Source organism: Pelodiscus sinensis, chromosome 7 (assembly GCF_052426305.1).
Source record: "Pelodiscus sinensis isolate ZL-2025 chromosome 7, ASM5242630v1, whole genome shotgun sequence".
In the NCBI taxonomy this organism is placed as follows: domain Eukaryota; kingdom Metazoa; phylum Chordata; order Testudines; family Trionychidae; genus Pelodiscus; species Pelodiscus sinensis.
Window position 1 is genome coordinate 38,728,399 of NC_143058.1, and position 20,903 is coordinate 38,749,301.

The 20,903-nt window shown below is 36.8% G+C and overlaps 1 protein-coding gene across 1 annotated transcript in view; it reads left to right on the forward strand.

Annotated features, from left to right (window-relative positions):
- Positions 1-20,903, forward strand: part of LOC102446022 (sodium channel protein type 2 subunit alpha) — a 114,817-nt gene that overhangs the window by 73,093 nt on the left and 20,821 nt on the right. The window contains exons 18-20 of the mRNA XM_006137325.5: positions 13,233-13,353; positions 13,713-13,867; positions 15,592-15,765. Of these exons, the coding sequence (XP_006137387.1) occupies positions 13,233-13,353; positions 13,713-13,867; positions 15,592-15,765 (450 nt within the window). The remainder of the gene's footprint in view (positions 1-13,232; positions 13,354-13,712; positions 13,868-15,591; positions 15,766-20,903) is intronic.

Sequence of the window (20,903 nt, forward strand, 5' to 3'; positions counted from 1 at the left end):
GTTAGGAAGTTTTTTCTAATGTCCAACCTAAACCTCTATTGCTGCAATTTAAGCCCATTGCTTCTTGTCCTATTCTCAGAGACCTAGGAGAACAATTTTTCTCCCTCCTCATTGTAACACCCTTTTAGATATTTGAAAACCGCTATCTTCTCCCCCCTTAGTCTTCTCTTTTCTAAACTAAACAAGCCCAATTATTTCAGTCTTCCCTCATAGGTCATATTTTCTAGACCTTTAATCATTTTTGTTGCTCTTCTCTGGACCTCCTTGAATTTTTCCAAATCTTTGTTAAAATGTGATGAGGAGTCCTGTGGAACCTTATAGACTAACTGAAGTGTAGGAGCATAAGCTTTCGTGGGCAAAGACCCACTTCGTCAGATGCATGTAGTGGAAATTTCCAGAGGCAGGAATAAATATGCAGGCCAGGATCAGGCTGGAGATGACCAGGTGGATCCAATCAAGGAGGATGAGGCCCACTTCTAGCAGCTGATCTGGAGGTGTGAATTCCAAGAGAGCAGAAGCTGCTTTTGTAATTAGCAAGCCATTCACAGTCTTTGTTTAATCCAGAGTTGATTGTGTCAAACTTAAAGATGAACTGTAGCTCAGCAGTTTCTCTTTGAAGTCTGGTCCTGAAGTTTTTTTGCTGCAGGATGGCTACTTTTAGATCTGCAATTGTGTGTCCAGGAAGATTGAAGTGTTCTACAGGTTTTTGTATGTTGCCATTCCTAATATCAGATTTGTGTCCATTGACTAACACGGCTACCCCTCTGATACTTTGTTAAAATGTGGTGCCCAGAACTGGACACAATACTCCAATTGAGGGCTAATCAGCCTAATCCCGAAATAGCACCACATACCATTAGTGAACTACTAGTTCTGATGGTTAATTCCATTTCTTAGGAATAATTAAGTTCTCTGTCCTTATCTTAAAGTCGTGTTAAACTTTTGTTAGATAAGGTAAGTGACGTAATACCATTCATTGGACTGACTTCTTCAGAAGAGCTCTGTACTAGCGCTTAAGTCTGAACCAACAAAGATTGAAATAATAAAATATATCATCTCATTCATCTTGTCTTTCTAGTATCCTGGGACCAACATGAAGGGTCATTCTCAAGAGATCAAATCATGGGACAGTTGATAAACATTCTAGATAAGGATTCTAGGTTCCATTCCCAGCTCTTTCATTGAGTCACTCTGGCCAGGAAACAAGACTCTCGCCTGTTTTTCCATCTATAGTATGGTTCTAGTGAGTCTTATTTCACAGGAGTATTGTAAGGTATTATTTACTATTGATTGCAAAACACCTTAAACCCCCCCCCCCCACATTAAAGGTATTGAAGATGTGTAAATTATTCTTAACAATTGTGTTTGGCCAGCCTTTTCCTTTCATCCTCATTCTTGAAGTCCATTTTTATGGCTTTTATATTTGGTGGGCAGGAAATATCCATTTGGACATAGCTTTGAAGTTTCCAAGGCCACGAGAGGGAGAACTGTTCCTAAATCTGTCATTAGCCCCATCAGTCAATTTGGTTAAAAAAAAAATCCAATTAAATCTAGTTCACACCCCTCTTTGAGTGATTCTGCTATACTGTGAAGTCTATTATAGGGAAGAATGAGAACATTTCTGTTAGGCCAGCTCTACAGCAGCTCATCTTAAGATACGCAACTCCAACTATGCAGAATACATATCTGGAGTCAGCTTACCTTAAGCCTAGCTTGGTGGCATCCCCACAGCGAGAGGCTGACAGGAGCAAATACTCCCATCAGCTTTCCTTACTCCTTGCAAAAGGAGGAGTCCTGAACACTGACAAGGGTGCCCTCTGAGTTCAATGTAGTGAATGTTAACTAGACTCGCTAAATCGAACTCTGGAAGATTGATTATGGCAACAGTGATCTTCCTTTTAGTGCAGACAAGGCCTTAGATGACCAATATTGAGCCCTGTCTAAAGGAAGATTCTTAATGAAAGGAGACATTAATGATGAGCTTGTGGTCAGAAAAGAGACTGACAGCTTTGTTCAGTACATTTATGCTATTTTCATGTTAAGCTCCCCCACCTCCTAAATAGCTCTGCAAGACGAAATGTCTAGTGTGATGTCCTGGCTACATTGAAGATGATGGGAAAAGTTCCCATCAACTTCAGTAGGGCCAAGATTTTACTTCTGGTATTTTATAATCAACTTATTGATCATGGCATAGTCTACTGTATATATAGAAATAGTAATGCATCATGAAGCCATGAATATAAAGCCCTTGGAACTCCCTCCTTTCCTGAAGGCCCTACAGTGTGTTTAATATACCACAAGATAGCCAGCCTGTGATGGGGGTGGGGAGATAGTGGAGCATAAGGCAGAGAGCTGATGTATCATTTTTTAGATGGGGCAACTATAATTGCATACATTAGTCAAAGTATAGGCATACACTGCATTTATTCAGTGGCATTATATTTTCTATATTATTATCTATCCCTTTCCTAATGGTCTCTTTCCTATTTTGTTCGCTTTTGGGGGGAATGCTGCATGTTAAGTAGATGTTTTCAGATAACTATTTACAATGACTCCAAGAACTCTTTCTTAACAGCTAAATTAGACTCCATCATCTTATATGCATAGCTGAGATTATATTTTCCAAAGTGCATTATTTTCCATTTATAAACATTGAATTTCATCTGGCATTTTGTTGTCCATTGTTGTCTGAGTCCTTTGTAACTCTTTGCAGTCTGCTTTGCACCTATCTTAATAAATTTTTTATCACCTGCAAATTTTGCCCCTTCTTTGCCTACTTTGCTTAAGAGCTTTTGGTGAGAGACCTTCCGAAAGGCTTTCTGAAAGTCTACATATACTATATCCATTTGATAACCCTTGTCCCCATGTTTATTGACCACCTCAGAAAATTCCAGTAGATTAGTGAGGCATGATTTCCATTTGCAAAAGCTGTATTGACCCTTCCCCAGTATATCATGTTCACCCGTGTATCTGATAATCCTGTATTTTACTATGGTTTCTTTCAACCAATTTGCCTGGTACCGTTTCAACCACTCTAGTCTAGCACCTTTGGGACCTGACTGGTGTCATACAGAGAATTTTCTGAACTACATGAGGTCAACATTGTCTAGCCACATTAACAATGCTTCCACTGCTTACTGGGCTCTTAGAAGACATTTAGGGGTAAATTAGAGCTAGATAACAGCAATAAACACTGAGATCCAGGACTGTTGGTTGTAAACAAACTTTATGGGACCAAGGGAAAATTAGCTTTCTCTGCAATGGCCCTATCCTCCTTGAATGCTCCTTTAGCATCTCAATCATCTAGTATCTCTGGTTGTTTGATAGTCTTCCTGGTTTTTGTGAACTTATCAAGCTTTTGCTGTTAGGTTTTGTGTATATTACTAATTCATTGTTGGGCTGTCTATTTATACATTTACAGTTGACTTGCCAGGGTTCATGATACTTTTGATTTTCCTTGATAGGATTTAGATACCAATTATTAAAAGCTATCTTTTTGTCTCTATCTGCCTCTAATAAATGTGTTCATCTCTAAGGTTCCTTAGGACTTCTCATTGTTTTTTCAGATTCAGACTAACAGGGTTAGCCCTCTGAGACTCCTTTACTCTGTTATTTAATCATAGATTGTGCTCATCCCTTTGCCACACAAATAGGACAATTACATATATAGGGTTACTAGTATGGGTAAGAAGTATTTACATCAATGAGGGTTTGCAGAATTGGGCCCCAACTTACTATCACATAATCTATTGGTGTTCTGGCTCAATACAGCAGCCACTGAAGACAAAAGGAATTTTTTCATTCCTTTGTTGAACATTGACTCTACCTGTTAGACATTATGGCAATAGATGCTATAGAAATAGTGATCCATTCAATTTCTCTCAAAAGTGTAGGTTTCAGGATAATAATTTTACCAAAAATATTCATCTGATATTTTTATAATTCCTAATATGAAAGCAGGCATCTTGTAGAGCTATTGTAATCATGTTATAATGTATTTTTAATTTTAATCAGGATTCAAAGGTCTAAAAAGCTTTATTATTTTATACTCTTACCCTTCTTTATATTTCTTTGAATGTACTTAAAATAAATGCGTGAAGTCTTTAATCAATGAATATGTATAAGAGTTTCCAGAGGAGAAAAGCAGAGATAGTTGGTATCTTGAACTTCATTTCCTACCATTCTTACTTCTCACAGGCATAAAATCAAGCTGGATCAATCAAGAATGCAACTTTGGTACTTTTTTAACCAGGCAGAGCAACGTATCACCAATTTTACACAGGTTACCTAAGCAAGTTATAAATATATATGATCATTTATCTAATGGCTATTGACTGGCCTGCATGCTACTCAGCTATGTTTCTTGCCCATCCATTGCAATATAGTAGAAACATTCAAAACTGCTCTTTGCTGAGTCATTTGACTCACATCACCGCATGGTCAGCAAGATTGGCACCCCCAGTATTTTATGAATGAAATGCTGACTTATCTATGAGCTTTTTAATAATATTCTAACAAATTTTTGAAGTGCATGCTATGTAAGTTTTCCAGTTTTGATTATAAAGTTTTGGGACTTAGCTTTGAAATAGCTCAGGTATAAGAGGAAGCAAGTAGAATATGGTTTATCATAAAAATAAAAAGGAAGCCTTTTAATCATCCCAGGAGTATGTTATATTGGTAATAGAAAGCTGTTTGCTGTATTGAAATTTTCTCATACTATCATATTTTCATTTTTAATTAAGGTAATTTGAAATTCAAATAATCATCCACTTGTGCTTAATTGTTTCTTTATGTTTTTATTTTTGTATAAATATTTGTTGTTCCTTAAATCTTGTATAGGCTTTTTAATTATTATTTACTATATCAAGCAGTAACAGAAGCACCATAGCATAAATTTTAATTTAACTGATACAAAGTATGTTACCGTCATCTGGTAAAACAACTTACAGAAAACTGATATTCTGTCAATCAAACATTTGGAAACCAGTTCTGCTCGCTCTCTCTCTCACACACACACACACACACACACACACAGGAGAGATGGAGCTGACACACACACACGAGATGGAGCTGAGAACAAATTCTAACCCATTTTGTTCATCTTGGAGCCCTTTCATTTATACAAGGAGTTTGCCCATCCTAAAAAAAGGCAAAAAAATCTAAAAGTGTTAAAACTTCCTGTTATGAGAAAGATGAACATATTTACATCGAGTAAAATGAAAATTCTGATCAGAAAGATATTATTGACTTTGAACCAAGCGATCTCCCCATTTTTCCACCCTCCATCTCACCTATTCAGCATTACTATACTGTCACAAAGCAATATTATGGTGTAGTCAACCTGTAACATTACAAAATGTTATATCAGCTGAGGAAAAATGTGGCTATTGACTACAATAGAGGTGGTAAAATTCTGTGCAATGAAAAACTTATCTGACAACTGTCTCTGTTTTTACAATTAGGTATTTACCCACTTATAGTCAATACCCACTAATTTGCTGTAGTTGTGATATCCCATTTCTTTGAACTGACAGAATTGTTTTGCCCTCAAATATTAGGGATATAGAGTGATATCCAATGTCTGTTTTTTGTCATTGTAGCAGAATTGCAGTAGTGCACGCTGAAATTAGAAACTGGACCTGACACTCTGAAGTTGAATTCTTTTTAGCAATTTGGCCTTCTTAGTTGGTGATGTTACTATATTGAAATTGATTGTATCAATTTGAATATAACATCACCACTTTCATCACAGATCACCTTATTTACCTATTGGTATTCATGCCATTCTGACAAATGATTGGGTGAGAATTCTTTGTTGTTTTAAATATTTTTATGGGTAGTTGGAAAAAATCTTTAAAAATAGAATCTTTCAAGTTCCTCTTGTTCTATTCTTTGGTCCTTTTCACCCTGATTTCAACAACTGTTCAATGGCAACTTGGCCCTCTGTGACATTTATTTAAAAACAAATTGAACTGGGAGCTGTGTATTGCTCTCATCTTAGCATATTAAAAATAAATTAAAGCTAAAAATTCAAAGGGCCCTGGATATAAGCAAAATTATATAAACCTGTGAAGTTTGTGTGAAGTTCAAAAAAAACCATATTTAAAATTTCTTGACTTAGACCCTGTTGCAAAATTTTTTAGTCCTTCCCTTGTGGCCAGACTGCTTTCAACTGTTTAGTTCTATATAAAAAGCTAAACTAAGAGCTATTTTCCTTGTATCATATTGCTAATTGAAGCATGACTGAAGGTGTTACTGGTACATGTGATATTTTAAAGATACCTCTGGGTGATGATCAGAATGATGCTTTAAAATCTATTTAAGTATTTTTGTATCTTTAATCCATTATATGAAAAAGAAGAGGGAAGTTATATACTTCATAAGTCAATGTAGACACCATTCAATCAGAATAATTTCCTCAGTATGCTATTCAGCCAAAAAAAAAAAAAAATCCGTGTAATTTCCAGTCTAAAAGCCTGACTTTGAACATATTATCACTCGGCATGTCTTTACTGCAGCAGGGCTTATTTCTCCCCTTGCAGATAAACAGTTTTACACTTGCACCACTCAAGCTAGCATACTAAAATACCAGTGTGATAGTTGCACTAGGTGTGGCTCAGGCTAGCCACTCAAGTTCAAGCTGGTCTGACCCTTGATTCTGAGCTCAGATTGCTGACGCTGCAGTGACCTATTGCATTTAGTTGCTGTGGTTTAACATCTTAATTACTACTGATGTTGCCTCATAAACAACTTTTTAATGTGTGTGTAGTTTTATTTACATCCATATAGAATGATTGAGCAATCTTTACAATATTTGGAAGTTTCCTGTCATATAGTTTTTTCTGTTGAACATATCAGTTCAACAGAAAATTTCCCTTCTGCAGATTATACTGACTTATTGTAAGTTTCAATTGAGTAATACTCTTAATATAATTGTTGCTAGAGTAATCCGGTCTGAGACATGCAGGAACAGTATACTAAGGAAATATATTTTCTGTGACAAAGAGAGAAGTAACAGAACTCTCAACAGTAAAAGACAACTTAAAAGATGCTTTTGTTTCAAATACCAACTGCTATTGGCCTTCATTACTTTGGTAAGCAGAGTATAAATCTGCCTACCTTAACTTATGTGATTATAATTACAGCTCTTTACAAGAAGCATACCAGATTTTCTGTGAGAAGATACGAGTAAGACCCTATTTACCATCCATAAAATTCAAATACTTACCCTACATTAATAAAGGCTAATTGCTAATATTCCTGATAGTTATTTGTTATATTATTTGTGTTTCTGCTTGACCATTTTGTTCTCTTCTAATCCTGGTTACCTCTAATCTTTCATTTTAAGTTATCTATTAGTCTTTAAAATATTTACTGAATAAATTTCATGAAACATCAGTAATAAGAACTTATTATTCAATTGTTCATTCTTGCAATGACCTCTTGCTGAATTAACACATTTCATAGTAGCTGAGTTTCTAAGCTCTTTTCTTTCCTCTTACAAAATTAACCATAGGGTTTTTTTAAATTTCAGTTTATTTTTTTAACCAGTTTATAATTTTTTTTGCTCTGTTGTTGCAGCCGCATTTTTGCTATAAATGCTGCCCAGGTCGGAATGATGCAAGCAAAGTCTTAACATAATTTCACAGTGTACAAAAAGAGTATTTTCCTTGAATTTAAAGTTATGTATTTATTGTATTATTAAGAGGTAATTTTAATGCTGTGGTATAAATTTATTTACTTGGAATATACTTTAAAGTTTATCTTACTTGTGGCTTTTCCTGAAATTTATAATTGGTATTCATACCAAGCCCAACTCTGTGGCCCTTACTTGAGAACTACAGAATCCATTCCTTTATTTATCAGTTTTACCATTCTAGAGGCAGTATTCCACAATAGCTAAACTGCTATGTCAAAAATACATTTTCTGTAAATTTACATATACTACCTTAGAATACTACATTATTAAATTATATTATGTTAACAAGCTGTGTTGTACAATATCTATGTACAGCAAATTTGTGATATGTATCTTCATAAAGAATACACTGGGTGATTTCTAACCTCATATCTGTGGACAGGACTTCCCCTACTATCCTATAAAGTCATGGATGGAAAGGAGGCCCAAATTAAGTCTTATAGATGGAGGTTTGGCTTTTCAAATGAGCCTAAAGGAGTTAGGCACCCATACTCCATTGAAATTACATGCACAGTACACTCTGAAATAATTTTTCAAACTTGCAGGACCTGCCTCTAAATCTTGTTTATAGGGCTGGTATAGCTTATGTAAATCAAATAAGTCCATGTCAAGTCCTCACCACTGTAAATCTTCCCATATATTATTTGCCAAGCATTAAGAGCTGTGGACAGGGAACTCCTGGAAAAAGTCAGCACTGCTAGAGAAGGAAAGGAAGGCATAGTTTATCCTCATCCTGATATTTCTGTACCACTAGTGGGGCTGACAGCCATTGTGGGCTTTGGGGGAAGGTGATGAGTCACAGCTCTGCGTGCCCCAGAAGGGGCAAGGCCTCAGGCAGAAGGGTAGGGCTGAGGAGTCAGGCCTTAGCGCCACCCAGACCATGGCATGTCTCCCTTTGCACCACGCAGAACGGAGGACTGATGGCAATTCAAAGAGGCTTGAAGCACCGCCTGCTGCCACTGCATCAACAGCTTCAGCTGGAGCCCAGGGCCCCTTTGAATCACCGGGCCCTGGAGCAATGGCTGCCTTTGCCCTGATCTGTCAATGGGCCTATGGACCACTCAAGTCAGTTGGTGCTGCAGTTAACATTGTGCATTTTTAATATTCAGAAGAAAATTATGTCAGTGTCTTCTATTGTGGCTGAGCAAGTTTAAATGAGTGCACGTCAGTTAAGTAATTGTTTATCTCCTATAGGGTCTGTTCATACTGTGTATGTGAAAAAGACTCCATTCACTGCTTTGATACACTAAACTATCTGTATGATTTGGAAATAGAAGAAAGACCTGTAGAAAGAGTAAACATCCAGAAATTAATGGGAGAACATTTATCCGTGTATCCCTGACAATACAGTTGGCATTCCTTCGGGAACTGTTTTTATAAAACTAAGGCATGCTGATTTAAGGGAACAAAGTTTAGATAAAAAATAAGACACACAGACCATTAAGTCTCTTTGCACCATTTGAAAATTGTAAGAAAAAGAAAACATGATACATTTTTAGTGTTGTAGATTTCAATATCTTTCTCCAGTTTAGTACCAGACATTTCAAATACCACTAATTTATTTTAAATTAGTAGGACTAGTCACTCTGGACTCCATCTTGACTATAAACTGCTTATGGAATTTTCATAGGATTCCCAGATCCTATAGACCAGTTGGAAATGATCACGTCTCGCCATAGTCAGGGCAAGGCATCTACTAGGTAGAGTCTTGGACCATCTGAATCATATACACTGGGCCATTTCTGAGACTGGGACTGATATATCTGCCCAAGATGGGTTACAGCACTCACATATTTACCTTTAAAGTTTTCTGAGTGAAATTTTATCCAGTGGCCTACATGCCTCCTTTTCTACAACATTACCTAAAAATGTTACTGTACCACCCAACTTAAATTCCTGAATATTGAAGTCTGTACTCATTATTACAGTACCTACAGAAAGCATGGTACAACACACTCCCCTACAATACAGAAAGTGTACTATGAAATTTTGCAATATTTTATTTTGTAGCATTTAATCCTGGATGCTAGACACCCTGCTAAGTAATTTGGAGATTCCTGACATTTTTTTAAGTTTGCATCTCATCAACTAACAAAGATCCAGTCCTGCATAAACACTGTCTACTCAAAATTGCCACTGATTAGAATGTCTATCCACTGGGCAGTAGTAAATGACCTTAGCAAGTTAGAGAAATGGTCAGAGGTAAACAGGATGAGGTTTAATAAAGAGAAATGCAAAGTGCTCCACTTAGGAAGGAACAATCAGTTCCATACATACAAGATGGGAAGCGACTGTCAAGGAAGGAGCATGGCGGAAAGGAATCTAGGGGTCATAGTGGACCACAAGTTGAATATGAGTCAACAGTGTGATGCTATTGCAAAAAAAGCAAATATGATTCTAGGTTGTATCAACAGGTGTGTTGTAAGCAAAACTCGTGAAGTCATTCTGCCGCTCTACTCTGCACTAGTTAGGCCTCAGCTGGAGTACTGTGTCCAGTTCTGGGTGCCACATTTCAAGAAAGATGTGGAGAAATTGGAAAGGGTACAGAGAAGAGCGACAAGAATGATTAAAGGTTTAGAGAACATGACCTATGAAGCCAGGCTTCATGAACTGGGCTTGTTTAGTTTGGAAAAAAGAAGATTAAGGGGGGACATGATAGCGGTTTTCAAATATCTAAAAGGGTGTCACAAGGAGGAAGGAGAAAATTTGTTCCTCTTGGTTTCTGAGGACAGGACAAGGAGTAATGGGCTTAAAGTGCAGCAAGGGAGATTTAGATTGGACATTAGGAAAAAATTCCTAACTGTCAGGGTGGTCAAATATTGGAATAAATTGCCAAGGGAGGTGGTGGAATCTCCCTCTCTGGAGATATTTAAGAACAGGTTAGATAGACATCTGTCAGGCATGGTGTAGACGGAGCTTGGTCCTGCCTTGAGGGCGGGGGGCTGGACTCGATGACCTCTTGAGGTCCCTTCCAGTCCTATTATTCTATGATTCTATGATAAATGCAGTATGTTAGATGCTGATCTTGCATAGCACTTTAAGACACCACTCATATAAGGCAGGAGTAGGCAATAACATGACGGTGGTTATCCAGAGTTAACCCCTGGCAGGCTGCCACCTCTATATTTATCTGTACAGCTGCGGGTACTGGCAATCACAGCTCCAATTAGCCATAGATCACCATTCCTGGCCAATGGGAGTGGCTGGAAGTGGACCAAGACACTGCTTCATGCACCTCCCATTGGCCAGGAATGGTTATCCGCAACCAGTGGGAGATGTGATTGCCAGTATCTGTAGCCACATCAGGAGCTAGCCCTGGCAGGCTGGATCCAGCCCATGGACGAGTATTTTCCCGCCACTAATATAAGGGATCTCTGTAAATCATACATATTGCAGAAAGATTAGGAAATCTTGATTTAAAGAAACTAAGATTTCCAGAAAAACAAAAATTGTAATACATTTTTTTCCTAGTGTATTTTCTTTATGCACCATTGTTAAATATTTTGCTATAAATAGTTTTGCTAAATTTGGAGGATTTATTTGTAAATAAGACAATATAAAATAGTAACATATATGCTAATGTAATAAAAACATCATATATTATTCGTCTCATGCAAGTCACCCATTGACTTCAACTTAAATATAGTGAACGAAATTTGGCCCTAAGTCTGGGTATCCTAGATGGGCCAACTATAACAGTGTTAATTATGGAAATCAATCAATTTCATATAATCATGGTAAACAAATTGATTTAACCAAAATAACAGCTAGGCTCTGAAGATTACAAACCTGACACTCCTCTTAAACTGCACTGTTATAAATCTGCTGAAATCAGTGGAATTGCAACATGGTAAAACTATAATTTGTGAAAAGCAAATCAGTTGTCTTTAAGCCTGAAGCATGTACTGTACTTTGTGTTCAGTATTAAAATATTGTAAAATATTATGTCTGTTTTCAGTATTCATAAATTAAGTTGAACAGGTGATAAAATAGTTTTCTTTATAATTAACTTCTTTACAAGTACTAAAAAAGTTGAAGTTCCATAATAATAGAACATTCTTCCTAGGAATAATGCCTCTAATCTAAGCTTTAAAAGTGTCAGAAAAGTAGAGAAGGTGTCTTTAATGCTGCAATGCAGCAACCATCTGTCTAATACTAACAACACCACATAAGTATGTACTCTCAGTCTGCTTACATCATTCCCTTTATAAAATTAGCTATTTATCAATGCAGCCATTTTACTGATGTTATGCACTACATGGTAATAACATTGTAAGAGGTCATGGAACGCTGTGATCAAAACCACTTTTATTTAGTATGGTACTCATATTTGTCCATTGCTAATCATATGGTAACCTAGCATAAAAGAATAAAGTTGAAGATTTGGATTACATCACTCACTTTGGTTCATTGAAGCAATAGTCTTACTACAATTTTCTCTGAAAAGTATTTGATTTTATTTCAGATATCATGTAAGTATGAATATTTCTGTTTACTTATGTATTTATTGGACATGTATGTGTACTGTACCAGAATAACAAGTAGTTTCAAAATGCACAATAGACAATATAAGTGCATTGGCAAAAGAGAATGCAAAATAATGGCTATTGCTCTAAAATAAATGTGCTGTTCTTTCTTTCTTTCTGATAATCTAGAAATTTAAAAAGTACTTATAAACAACTGGTAATATGTGTTTTCATGTCAATAAGATGAAAAAGTTTAAATATCAATTTTTAGGTTTTGCAGATTTGATAGAATGCCATCTACATTAGACATGAAAATACTGTTATGTATCTTTCTATTGGTTTGGTCATAATGTTGGAAAAATGACGTGCTACCCATAATGCAATTGAGTGATACTCAGACCTCAGTGGTTCAGGTGCCAAATTAGTGATCAGATTATTCAAAAGAACCACTATAGCATGAATTGATTGTTTCATTTACTCTAGTACTATGTATTCCTATTTAAACAATATGACAGGTAAATACTTCGTATGTGTGTATATAAAATTCTTACAGAAAAATGGCTAACCAAATATTATTATTTTATCAACTATGATTGGTTAATAACATAGTAAAAACACCCTGATTGGTTAATAACTTAGATTGGTTGATAATTAAATTAGAGTGTTTTAATAGCACTGGCTTGAAAGATCTGCAGAAGACACATTAAAAAGCTACTTGCAGCTCAGGATTTTCTCTCTGAGTATCACGGATACAGTAACACAATTGGTTATAACCTAAAATTTAACCATATTGAAATTTTATTTCAATATATTCATATGTGCTACAGAAAATAGCCAGATTATTCTGGTGACTCAGAATATTTTCAGTAAAAAAAATACATGTGATGTAATTTCTAATCTTGTGACCTTGCCTGTAGTAAAGCAATTTATCATTACATATATAGTAAGTATGCTATTTAATAGCACTGAAATACATGCACAGTATTTTGGTTTGCAATACAAATATTAATTTTCTGTTTAAAATAAATGTGATGGTTAAAAACAGCCATGTGGACTTTTATTTACAGAAGTTAAATGCATCCAGCTCATCTGAAGGCAGTACAGTTGATATTGGACTTCCTCAAGAAGGAGAACAACCAGAGGTAGAACCTGAAGAAGCTCTTGAACCAGAAGCCTGTTTTACAGAAGGTGAGTGATGCAAATTGTTGTGTAAGGGAGTGTTTTGCTTCCATAAGCTATTCCCCACTAGTGGCACCAACAGTGCTAGCAACCTCAAAAGGGGATAATACTCATTCTCCCAGTTCTCTTTTCTATTAATATCCCCTTCAGAGGTGTAGAAGTTGGCATACAGCTCTGGAAGTTCTAATGGTACTGAGTAGGTGTAATCAAAATATGTCAAACAAATCTTTACTTTTCTTGCAAATGGTGAGACTAACAGGCTGAAGAATGCAGGGGAATACTCTAAAATTAGTCAGACAGATGTTAATGCTTTAGAATACATTGTTGCCTTATTTTCATGTCTCACAACTTAATATCACATTTGCCAGGCTGTGTACGGAAGTTCAAGTGCTGTCAAGTCAGCATAGAAGATGGGAAAGGAAAACTATGGTGGAATCTTAGGAAAACCTGCTACAAGATAGTTGAACACAACTGGTTTGAGACCTTCATTGTCTTCATGATTCTCCTCAGCAGTGGCGCTCTGGTAATTGTAATGTGAAACAACTAAGATATATGTTAACATTAAGTTTCTAGTATTGTGGTTAATCATGTAGATATCCTTAGCATAGTTTTCATCCATTGGAAAAAGTCCCAAGTAAGAAATGTCATTGTATCACTACAGAAATAGTCTCAAGAAACATTTGTCAATTAAAGTAGTAGATATGGAAATTCTTGGTGGCTATAAATGCATCAAGCATGGAAGATTGAATATCAGTTGTATATTGAAATAGGAACCTAGTTATAGCCGCTACACATCAAAATATCTTCACTTATTCTTTGAATGTTCATGATTTTTTCTTTATTCTCCTTAATAAGAAATAGAACATGAACTGTTAGTTTCCTATTGCTTCTGTCATGTGTAAATGAACTACAGCTGACCCAGGAGTGCAGCATCAGCAGACTGAAATATCATATAGATAAGTGATTAATTCAAAGTTTTATTTTCCAGTCTGGAATGAAAGCAGGTGTGTTGCATAAACACTTAAATAGTTAACGTTCCATAGAATATTCTATACTAACTACAATTGTATTTAAATGCATGTGTTATTGGCAGGGTTGTTGCACAGGTTCCCTGATAAGTGCGGAGAGAGTTTTGCCTGAGAACGGTTATAAAACCATGCTGAAGACTGTTTTGCTAGTTAATCTATACAGCTTGGTTTCATTGGTATGATTATCAGAAAATCCCTGTCCATAACAGTCAGCATTAGATCCTGCTTTTGGCAACCCAGGTTGAAAGATAGATGCATCTAGCAGAGTTCAGATCCTAATGTCAACAAATAATTATCTAAAGGGGAAGAAGAAAAGGAGTTTGAGCTACAAAGAACTCCACTGGGGTGAGCAGTATGGATCATCATTCATCTTTACTGAATGTGGTAATTAATAGGTAGAAACCTTCACAGATACAGAATTTATATCGGCAAACTAATCCACGAGTCACAAAAATTCTCTGTGGATAGCCCCTATTCATAGGTGCAAATATCTATTGATATGAAGTGGATATCTGGGGATTTGCAGTTTTAACCAATAACTCCACAGATCACTGCAATAACTCTTCCTCCCCACCACCTGCTCTGCCCCCACCATACCACCTTTCACTGGACCTTTGTGTGCAGCACTGCCCTCCAGTGCATGGCTTAAATACCTCTACTTAGTTACAACAGTTCTAATGCACATAGAGGTTGGCTCACTGTACAGGAGCATAAGGTTGCACCCCCTTCTGGGAGCTGTAGTTTGCCTTCTCTACCTGAGCAAATTGGGGACTACAGCTCCCAGATATCTAGTGGGCTATAGCCACATATCACGGTCTGCTGCTGGCTGATTCAGAGAGCCAAGTTGGAGCCTGAGGGCTGGTGACAGTCGCCCTGTTCAGGTGAGTTTGTGCTACAGAGCTCTGCACAGATACAAAAGTTGTATCCACGTCCAAGGTGCAATCCACAGAAATGGTCTGTGGATATTTGCACAGCTCTAATAATAAGCATGAAAGGAGGGAATATGTTACACAAAGTGAAGGAGAAATGGTGCCATCTGTTCTAATTGGGAAGAGAAAGTATAAGTGGATGGGAGGGAAATAATGATTATCTGCATTGCAATTAATTTACAAAAAAAAAAAAAAAAAAAAAGCATAGTGGCCATTTTTTCAGTTCCTTTGGCCTATATGGCAAACTGTTATGTTATATAAGCACTTCACATACAATATTTTGTTCACAGGCTTTTGAAGACATATACATTGAACAGCGCAAGACTATTAAAACCATGCTGGAATATGCCGATAAAGTCTTCACTTATATCTTCATTCTGGAAATGCTTTTAAAATGGGTGGCTTATGGTTTTCAAATGTATTTCACTAATGCCTGGTGCTGGCTGGACTTCCTGATTGTTGATGTATGTATTCTCTTTTATATACTGTTACAAGTCTATCATGCTCCATATTTCATAATATTATGTGTCACTTATTTAAAGTCAAACTCTCCATTCATTCCAATGCGGAGCTCTGTTTAAAAGCTTTCAGCACACTATGGCTTCAGTAGCCCCAATTTTAAAGATAAAAGTTACTAAAAGTCCACAGTAGCTTTGAATGTTTTGCTAATATCATTTGATTATTTTATTGTATTATTAATATACATTTATGGTTTTTTTCTTCCTCTTTTCATATATTTGCCGTATGGAAAGAATACCGTTCATCATCTTGATTTTTATAGAATATGGATTTTTAATATTTGTTAACATGGTTCTTTTGTGGGACTTTTTATTACTATTCTAAGCCCTGTTGAGATAAATTTTATACTCTTTAATCAGTATAATCTCCAGGCAAAGCATCATTCCCTGCTTTTTCCTGTAGCAGCATACAAGGCCAGAAAAGTCTCTTATGGGAAGCAGGAGAATTCTCTTGGCACAAGTCCTACAAGCCAGAACTCAGTCTGTCAAACTATTAAAAAATTAATTGTGATTAATTACATTAACATTGGAATGAATTGCTGTTTTAAATGCACTGTTAAGCAACAGTAGAATACCATTTATTTAAACATTGATTCTATTGCACAGCTTCTGTCCTTATTTATTACTAATGGGCTAACCTCCACACAAATGGAATTCAAAGGTAGTTCAGTGTCACTGGAGACATCAAAACTAAACTCCACCCTTCAGCTCAAGTCATCAGATTTTCTGCCTCTGACAGTGGGAAAAGTTGGCAGTTCAGTTTCTCCTAGCCATTTTGTTTTAAACCTTTGTATTACTTTTGTTGTGTACTTGCGAGTTAGAATCTTCTTGCTCCTCCACTCTTCCTGGATTGTCTTTATAGCCTTTAGAGAGATGAAACATACCATGCCTTTTACCCCTGCACTGCAATGGCTTAGGACTCCAGTTGGTCACACATGTCACATCCCCATCCTTTACTGAGGGATTGTGGCTCCAATACTGAAAAGCCAAATCAGATATTTCACAATTTTGGGGGAAAGTGTCTCAGGACAAGGAGGTAATTCCTGAAACAGAACTGAAGTATAAGAGGAAAATCTGCTCTGAAAAACTCCAGAAGTGCCTTCTTCCCCTCTTCCTTGTGATACTGAAAAAACCTCTGTTCCCTGGTGAAAGAAGCAGGGCACTTATATTGCTTCCCTTCCTCCTACTATGAATTGGGGGATTCTCCTGATACTCAGGGATAAGTCCTACAAACATCCAAGACATCAGGTCCCAAAAAGGCAAAAGGAAGTGTGTTATTTGCAAGGCAGCAATTAGTGCTGCTAAAGAACAAAGGGGATGACAATCAGGGGTCAATCCCCCCTTTTTTGCCTCTTCCCCTGAAGAAGTGTTTGCAGGTCTATTCTCCTATACAGTGTCTTTTTCAATGTTCTGTCATGCTCACCATCCCTCCCCACATCCTGCAGTATATTCAGATATGTTCATTCATTCCATGCTACACAGGCTGGCTCCATATTCACACCTAAGAAGCACTTGCTCCAAATATATGAGGATTCCACTCCCACAGAGCTGAATCTTCAGGGGGGTCACAATGGAGTAAGGGAAAATTCTTTTCCTGCCAAAGTAATCTTGATGTACTGCGTAAAGCCTCAAGCGGCAGTATGTTGCTTCTACAATACTTGGATGCTAACCAACCTTTGGGAACAAGCTGGCAACCTTTCATACTCCCAGGATATCTAGCAAACTATGTTCACAGTTGAGATCTGTATATCAATAGCTTCCCTCTGTTGTGTGTTCCCTATTCCAGGATGAATAGTGTACACCACCTTCCCTATATTCAGCAAGGGGAAGAAATACCACAGATGTATCAATAACAACAACAAAACCCTATTGGATTTTGTGAGGAGAGGGCATTAGTAGGTGGTTTGGAAGGAACTCAATAATATTAGATATTTGTTTTCCTGTCAATGTTTTCTTCAAGGGTATTATAAGAATCAGGTGTGGATATCTAATTAAACAAAGGTTAAATTAAAATGTTTATACAAAAACAAAGTAATTTCATAAATTTGAGGAGCTTAAGGTTGATGCAGCCATAGCTATGAAAGACACAATCACACCTGTGGAAGAGGCCATTTAGACCAAAGTCTTTTTTACATATTTAGTAAAGAAAACCTACTTTATGATACTTGCTTGGAGTAAGACATTACTGGTTTTGCCTTGGTCAAATTCTTGACTTGACTTATGACGAACAGATTCTGACTTGGTAGGTATAAGACAACCATATCATACTCATGAATAGCTATTGTTTATATTAAATGGATACCTGTGCATTCAAAATTATAACAAGAACCTTTCTGTCTAAATATTAGATGAAGTAGTGGCTGAGATTTCAAAGAATCCTCAGCCTTCCCTGTCAGAGCCTGCATAACAACTCAAAGGATATTTTTGAAGGGGCTGATACCATAGTAGAGAGAAAAATCTGGAGCAGAAGCCCCCGAGGAAATCTTAATAAGCTTTCTTCCAAATTAACAAAATTATCATCATAACAAAGATGAATTTGTGTATGAGACCCCTTAATTCCCACCCAAGGCTTGTCCTTCTGATTCACCGTCTGCACCCAGAGTTCCCAGTGGCTGGTAGTACTCACAACAAGACACAGGTTGCACAATATGCACCTATAATCATGGATAGATAGGGTGCTAATGGATATGAACAGAGAAATGGATCCATTCATAAATGAAGAGCTGCTGGAAAGGATTCAGGCACCAGTTCTTCAAAACTAAGAATTGTTTATTTCAATTCAGAGAATTGCTCATCCAGCTATCAAGAGACATAAGTGTGGCCATAATTTTGCCATAAAGGTGAAGATAGTAAAGATCTAAAACTACATTTAATCAATCATTTCCAGAGGGATTCGTTACCTCCAGTGGCAAGGCTTGCCTGTGCCATGCATCAGCTTTATCCTTTAAGTGGTTTTCTCAAAATGTACCCACTGATATTTCTTATGAGGACATAAGATCATACACTTGATACAGTACAAAATTAGGTGTCATTCTCAGACTCTAGCCATCCCTTTGTGGGCAGATAGGGGCAAATAACACGCTGAAAGCCAAGCCAGCTTTCACTTTAGAACTTAGCCTACTCACCATGAAAGCAAGCATGCTAAGAAAAGAAATTTCCAATATTTTGTAGTACACATCCTCTTGGCTAACTTCAACCTCTACTGAGTGTCTTCAAAAAAGAAAAAAAACCTCCACACATTTGACCATATGGAATCAGAACAGTGGTCCACCAGGTTCAATCTGTGAGAGTGACAAGTACCAATTATCTCAGCAAAATAAGAAACCACATGGTGGGCAAGTATGGTACTTTCAGATAAAGTCTTCTCTTACCTCCCATTACAGATTGGCTTATGATTGCGGAAGCATGTTTAAATCTCTTCCAAAACCAGACAGTAACCAGAGGCCAAAGCTGCTTTTTATTTATTCATTTACTTTTTTTTTTTTTTGTAGCAATGGAAATAATGTCCCCAATAGAAAAGCATCTGCTGCATTTCAAGATGGTTCATGTAAAGGATACAGAAAAGAGAGAGTTGTGGTCATCCACCTAAACCTCCACTAGGCCAGAAGGCACTTTGAATTTGAAGTTACATTGAATCTGCAAAACCATTTGAAGCAGCAACTGCACTCAGATTCTGAATATGAACAATTAGCAGCCTGGGCATAGGAATTGGGCATAGTCTGCTCTCAGAGGTGTAGTTCAGCATGGATTCCACATTAACCTCAAAGACCGTTTGATATGTAGATAGAAATTAGCCAGGGTGTTTTGTTTATGGATGGAATGAGATTCACATTTTTGGTATAAGGGGGAACTAGGACTTGGCCAGGCAACCACAATGAGTTCCAGATCGCTAGATAATATAAATACTATAATCACAAAGATCTGGGAATCTCATCTTCACCAGCTTTTCTTCAAGGAGGTTTGATTGGAGACCTACAGCTAAACACTTTAGAAATGTGGGTACCAGATATAGTGGCATTTGTAGACAGGTATATTGGATTCTCCATGTAAGTATCAGGTGCTGAGTTAATTACAGACACAAATTAGACAAGCCTATGACTGTCTTTTCTAGGTGCCATTACCTTCAAAAGTCATGTTTTGGAACTGGTCCCTGTATCCATGCAAGAAGTATGCTACTTTTGTTTATAAGGAAAATGTTATTCTTGTACATCTCCAAATCTTTCTGTTCAAGATAAGTTCCTCTTTGCAAAATTCCTGATAAATAGCTCTCCCATCTTTTTTTCATAACTCTTGGTAGATTGTGCTTTGAATGGACTCTCAAGCTAGTTTTCTAAAGGTACATCTCAAGTATATGAATACATGTGCCAATTGCATCCTGTTAATCTTCTATATCAAATGCCAAGTCCTTAGGCTGGGTCTCAAGGTTGCAACAGGCAAGATGTAAAAATCTGACAGTAGTTGGAATGCTAGGTATCTGATAAACTATTTACAGAAGTCTCTAGGAAGGGGGACAAGGAAGTATATGAGCCTTATCTGAGGAAGATTTTCCATTCATGGACAGAGGCATTGTTTTTCTGAGTATGCTACTTGGTCGGTTCTCCTTAGTTTATTAAAGAACTTACAGTATTTGGTGTTAACTGTTCCCCCTTACACCAAAACTTATTAAAGTTCTTTCTTTATATGGGGTAAGCTTCCATTCCTGTCTGTTATTGTACTATAATAGTTCTTTCCCTCTCTACTTCTGGGATTCATTGCTCACTGCCTCCCATTTGTAATGAATGAAGAGAGAAGCTGTGCAAGAGAATGAGAAATGTTTTACCTGATTAATTTATTTCTGTTAGCCATTTATCGCTGTATTCAACTTGCCTTGGTAGTCTTGTAAATGACCAAAATATAAATTGAAATTGTTCTCTAAAAGGGGTCTTAGACATATATTTTCTTAAGATTAATTTAAAGTGTCATATCAAGTTATCTTAATGCTAATAATTGGTTACTGGAATGTTTCTGTGCCTGCAGAAGAACTCTTCTGGTGACATGAGCTGGAGGACAGTACTCATTTCTGTAGCTTCAGGAGCTGCATTGGA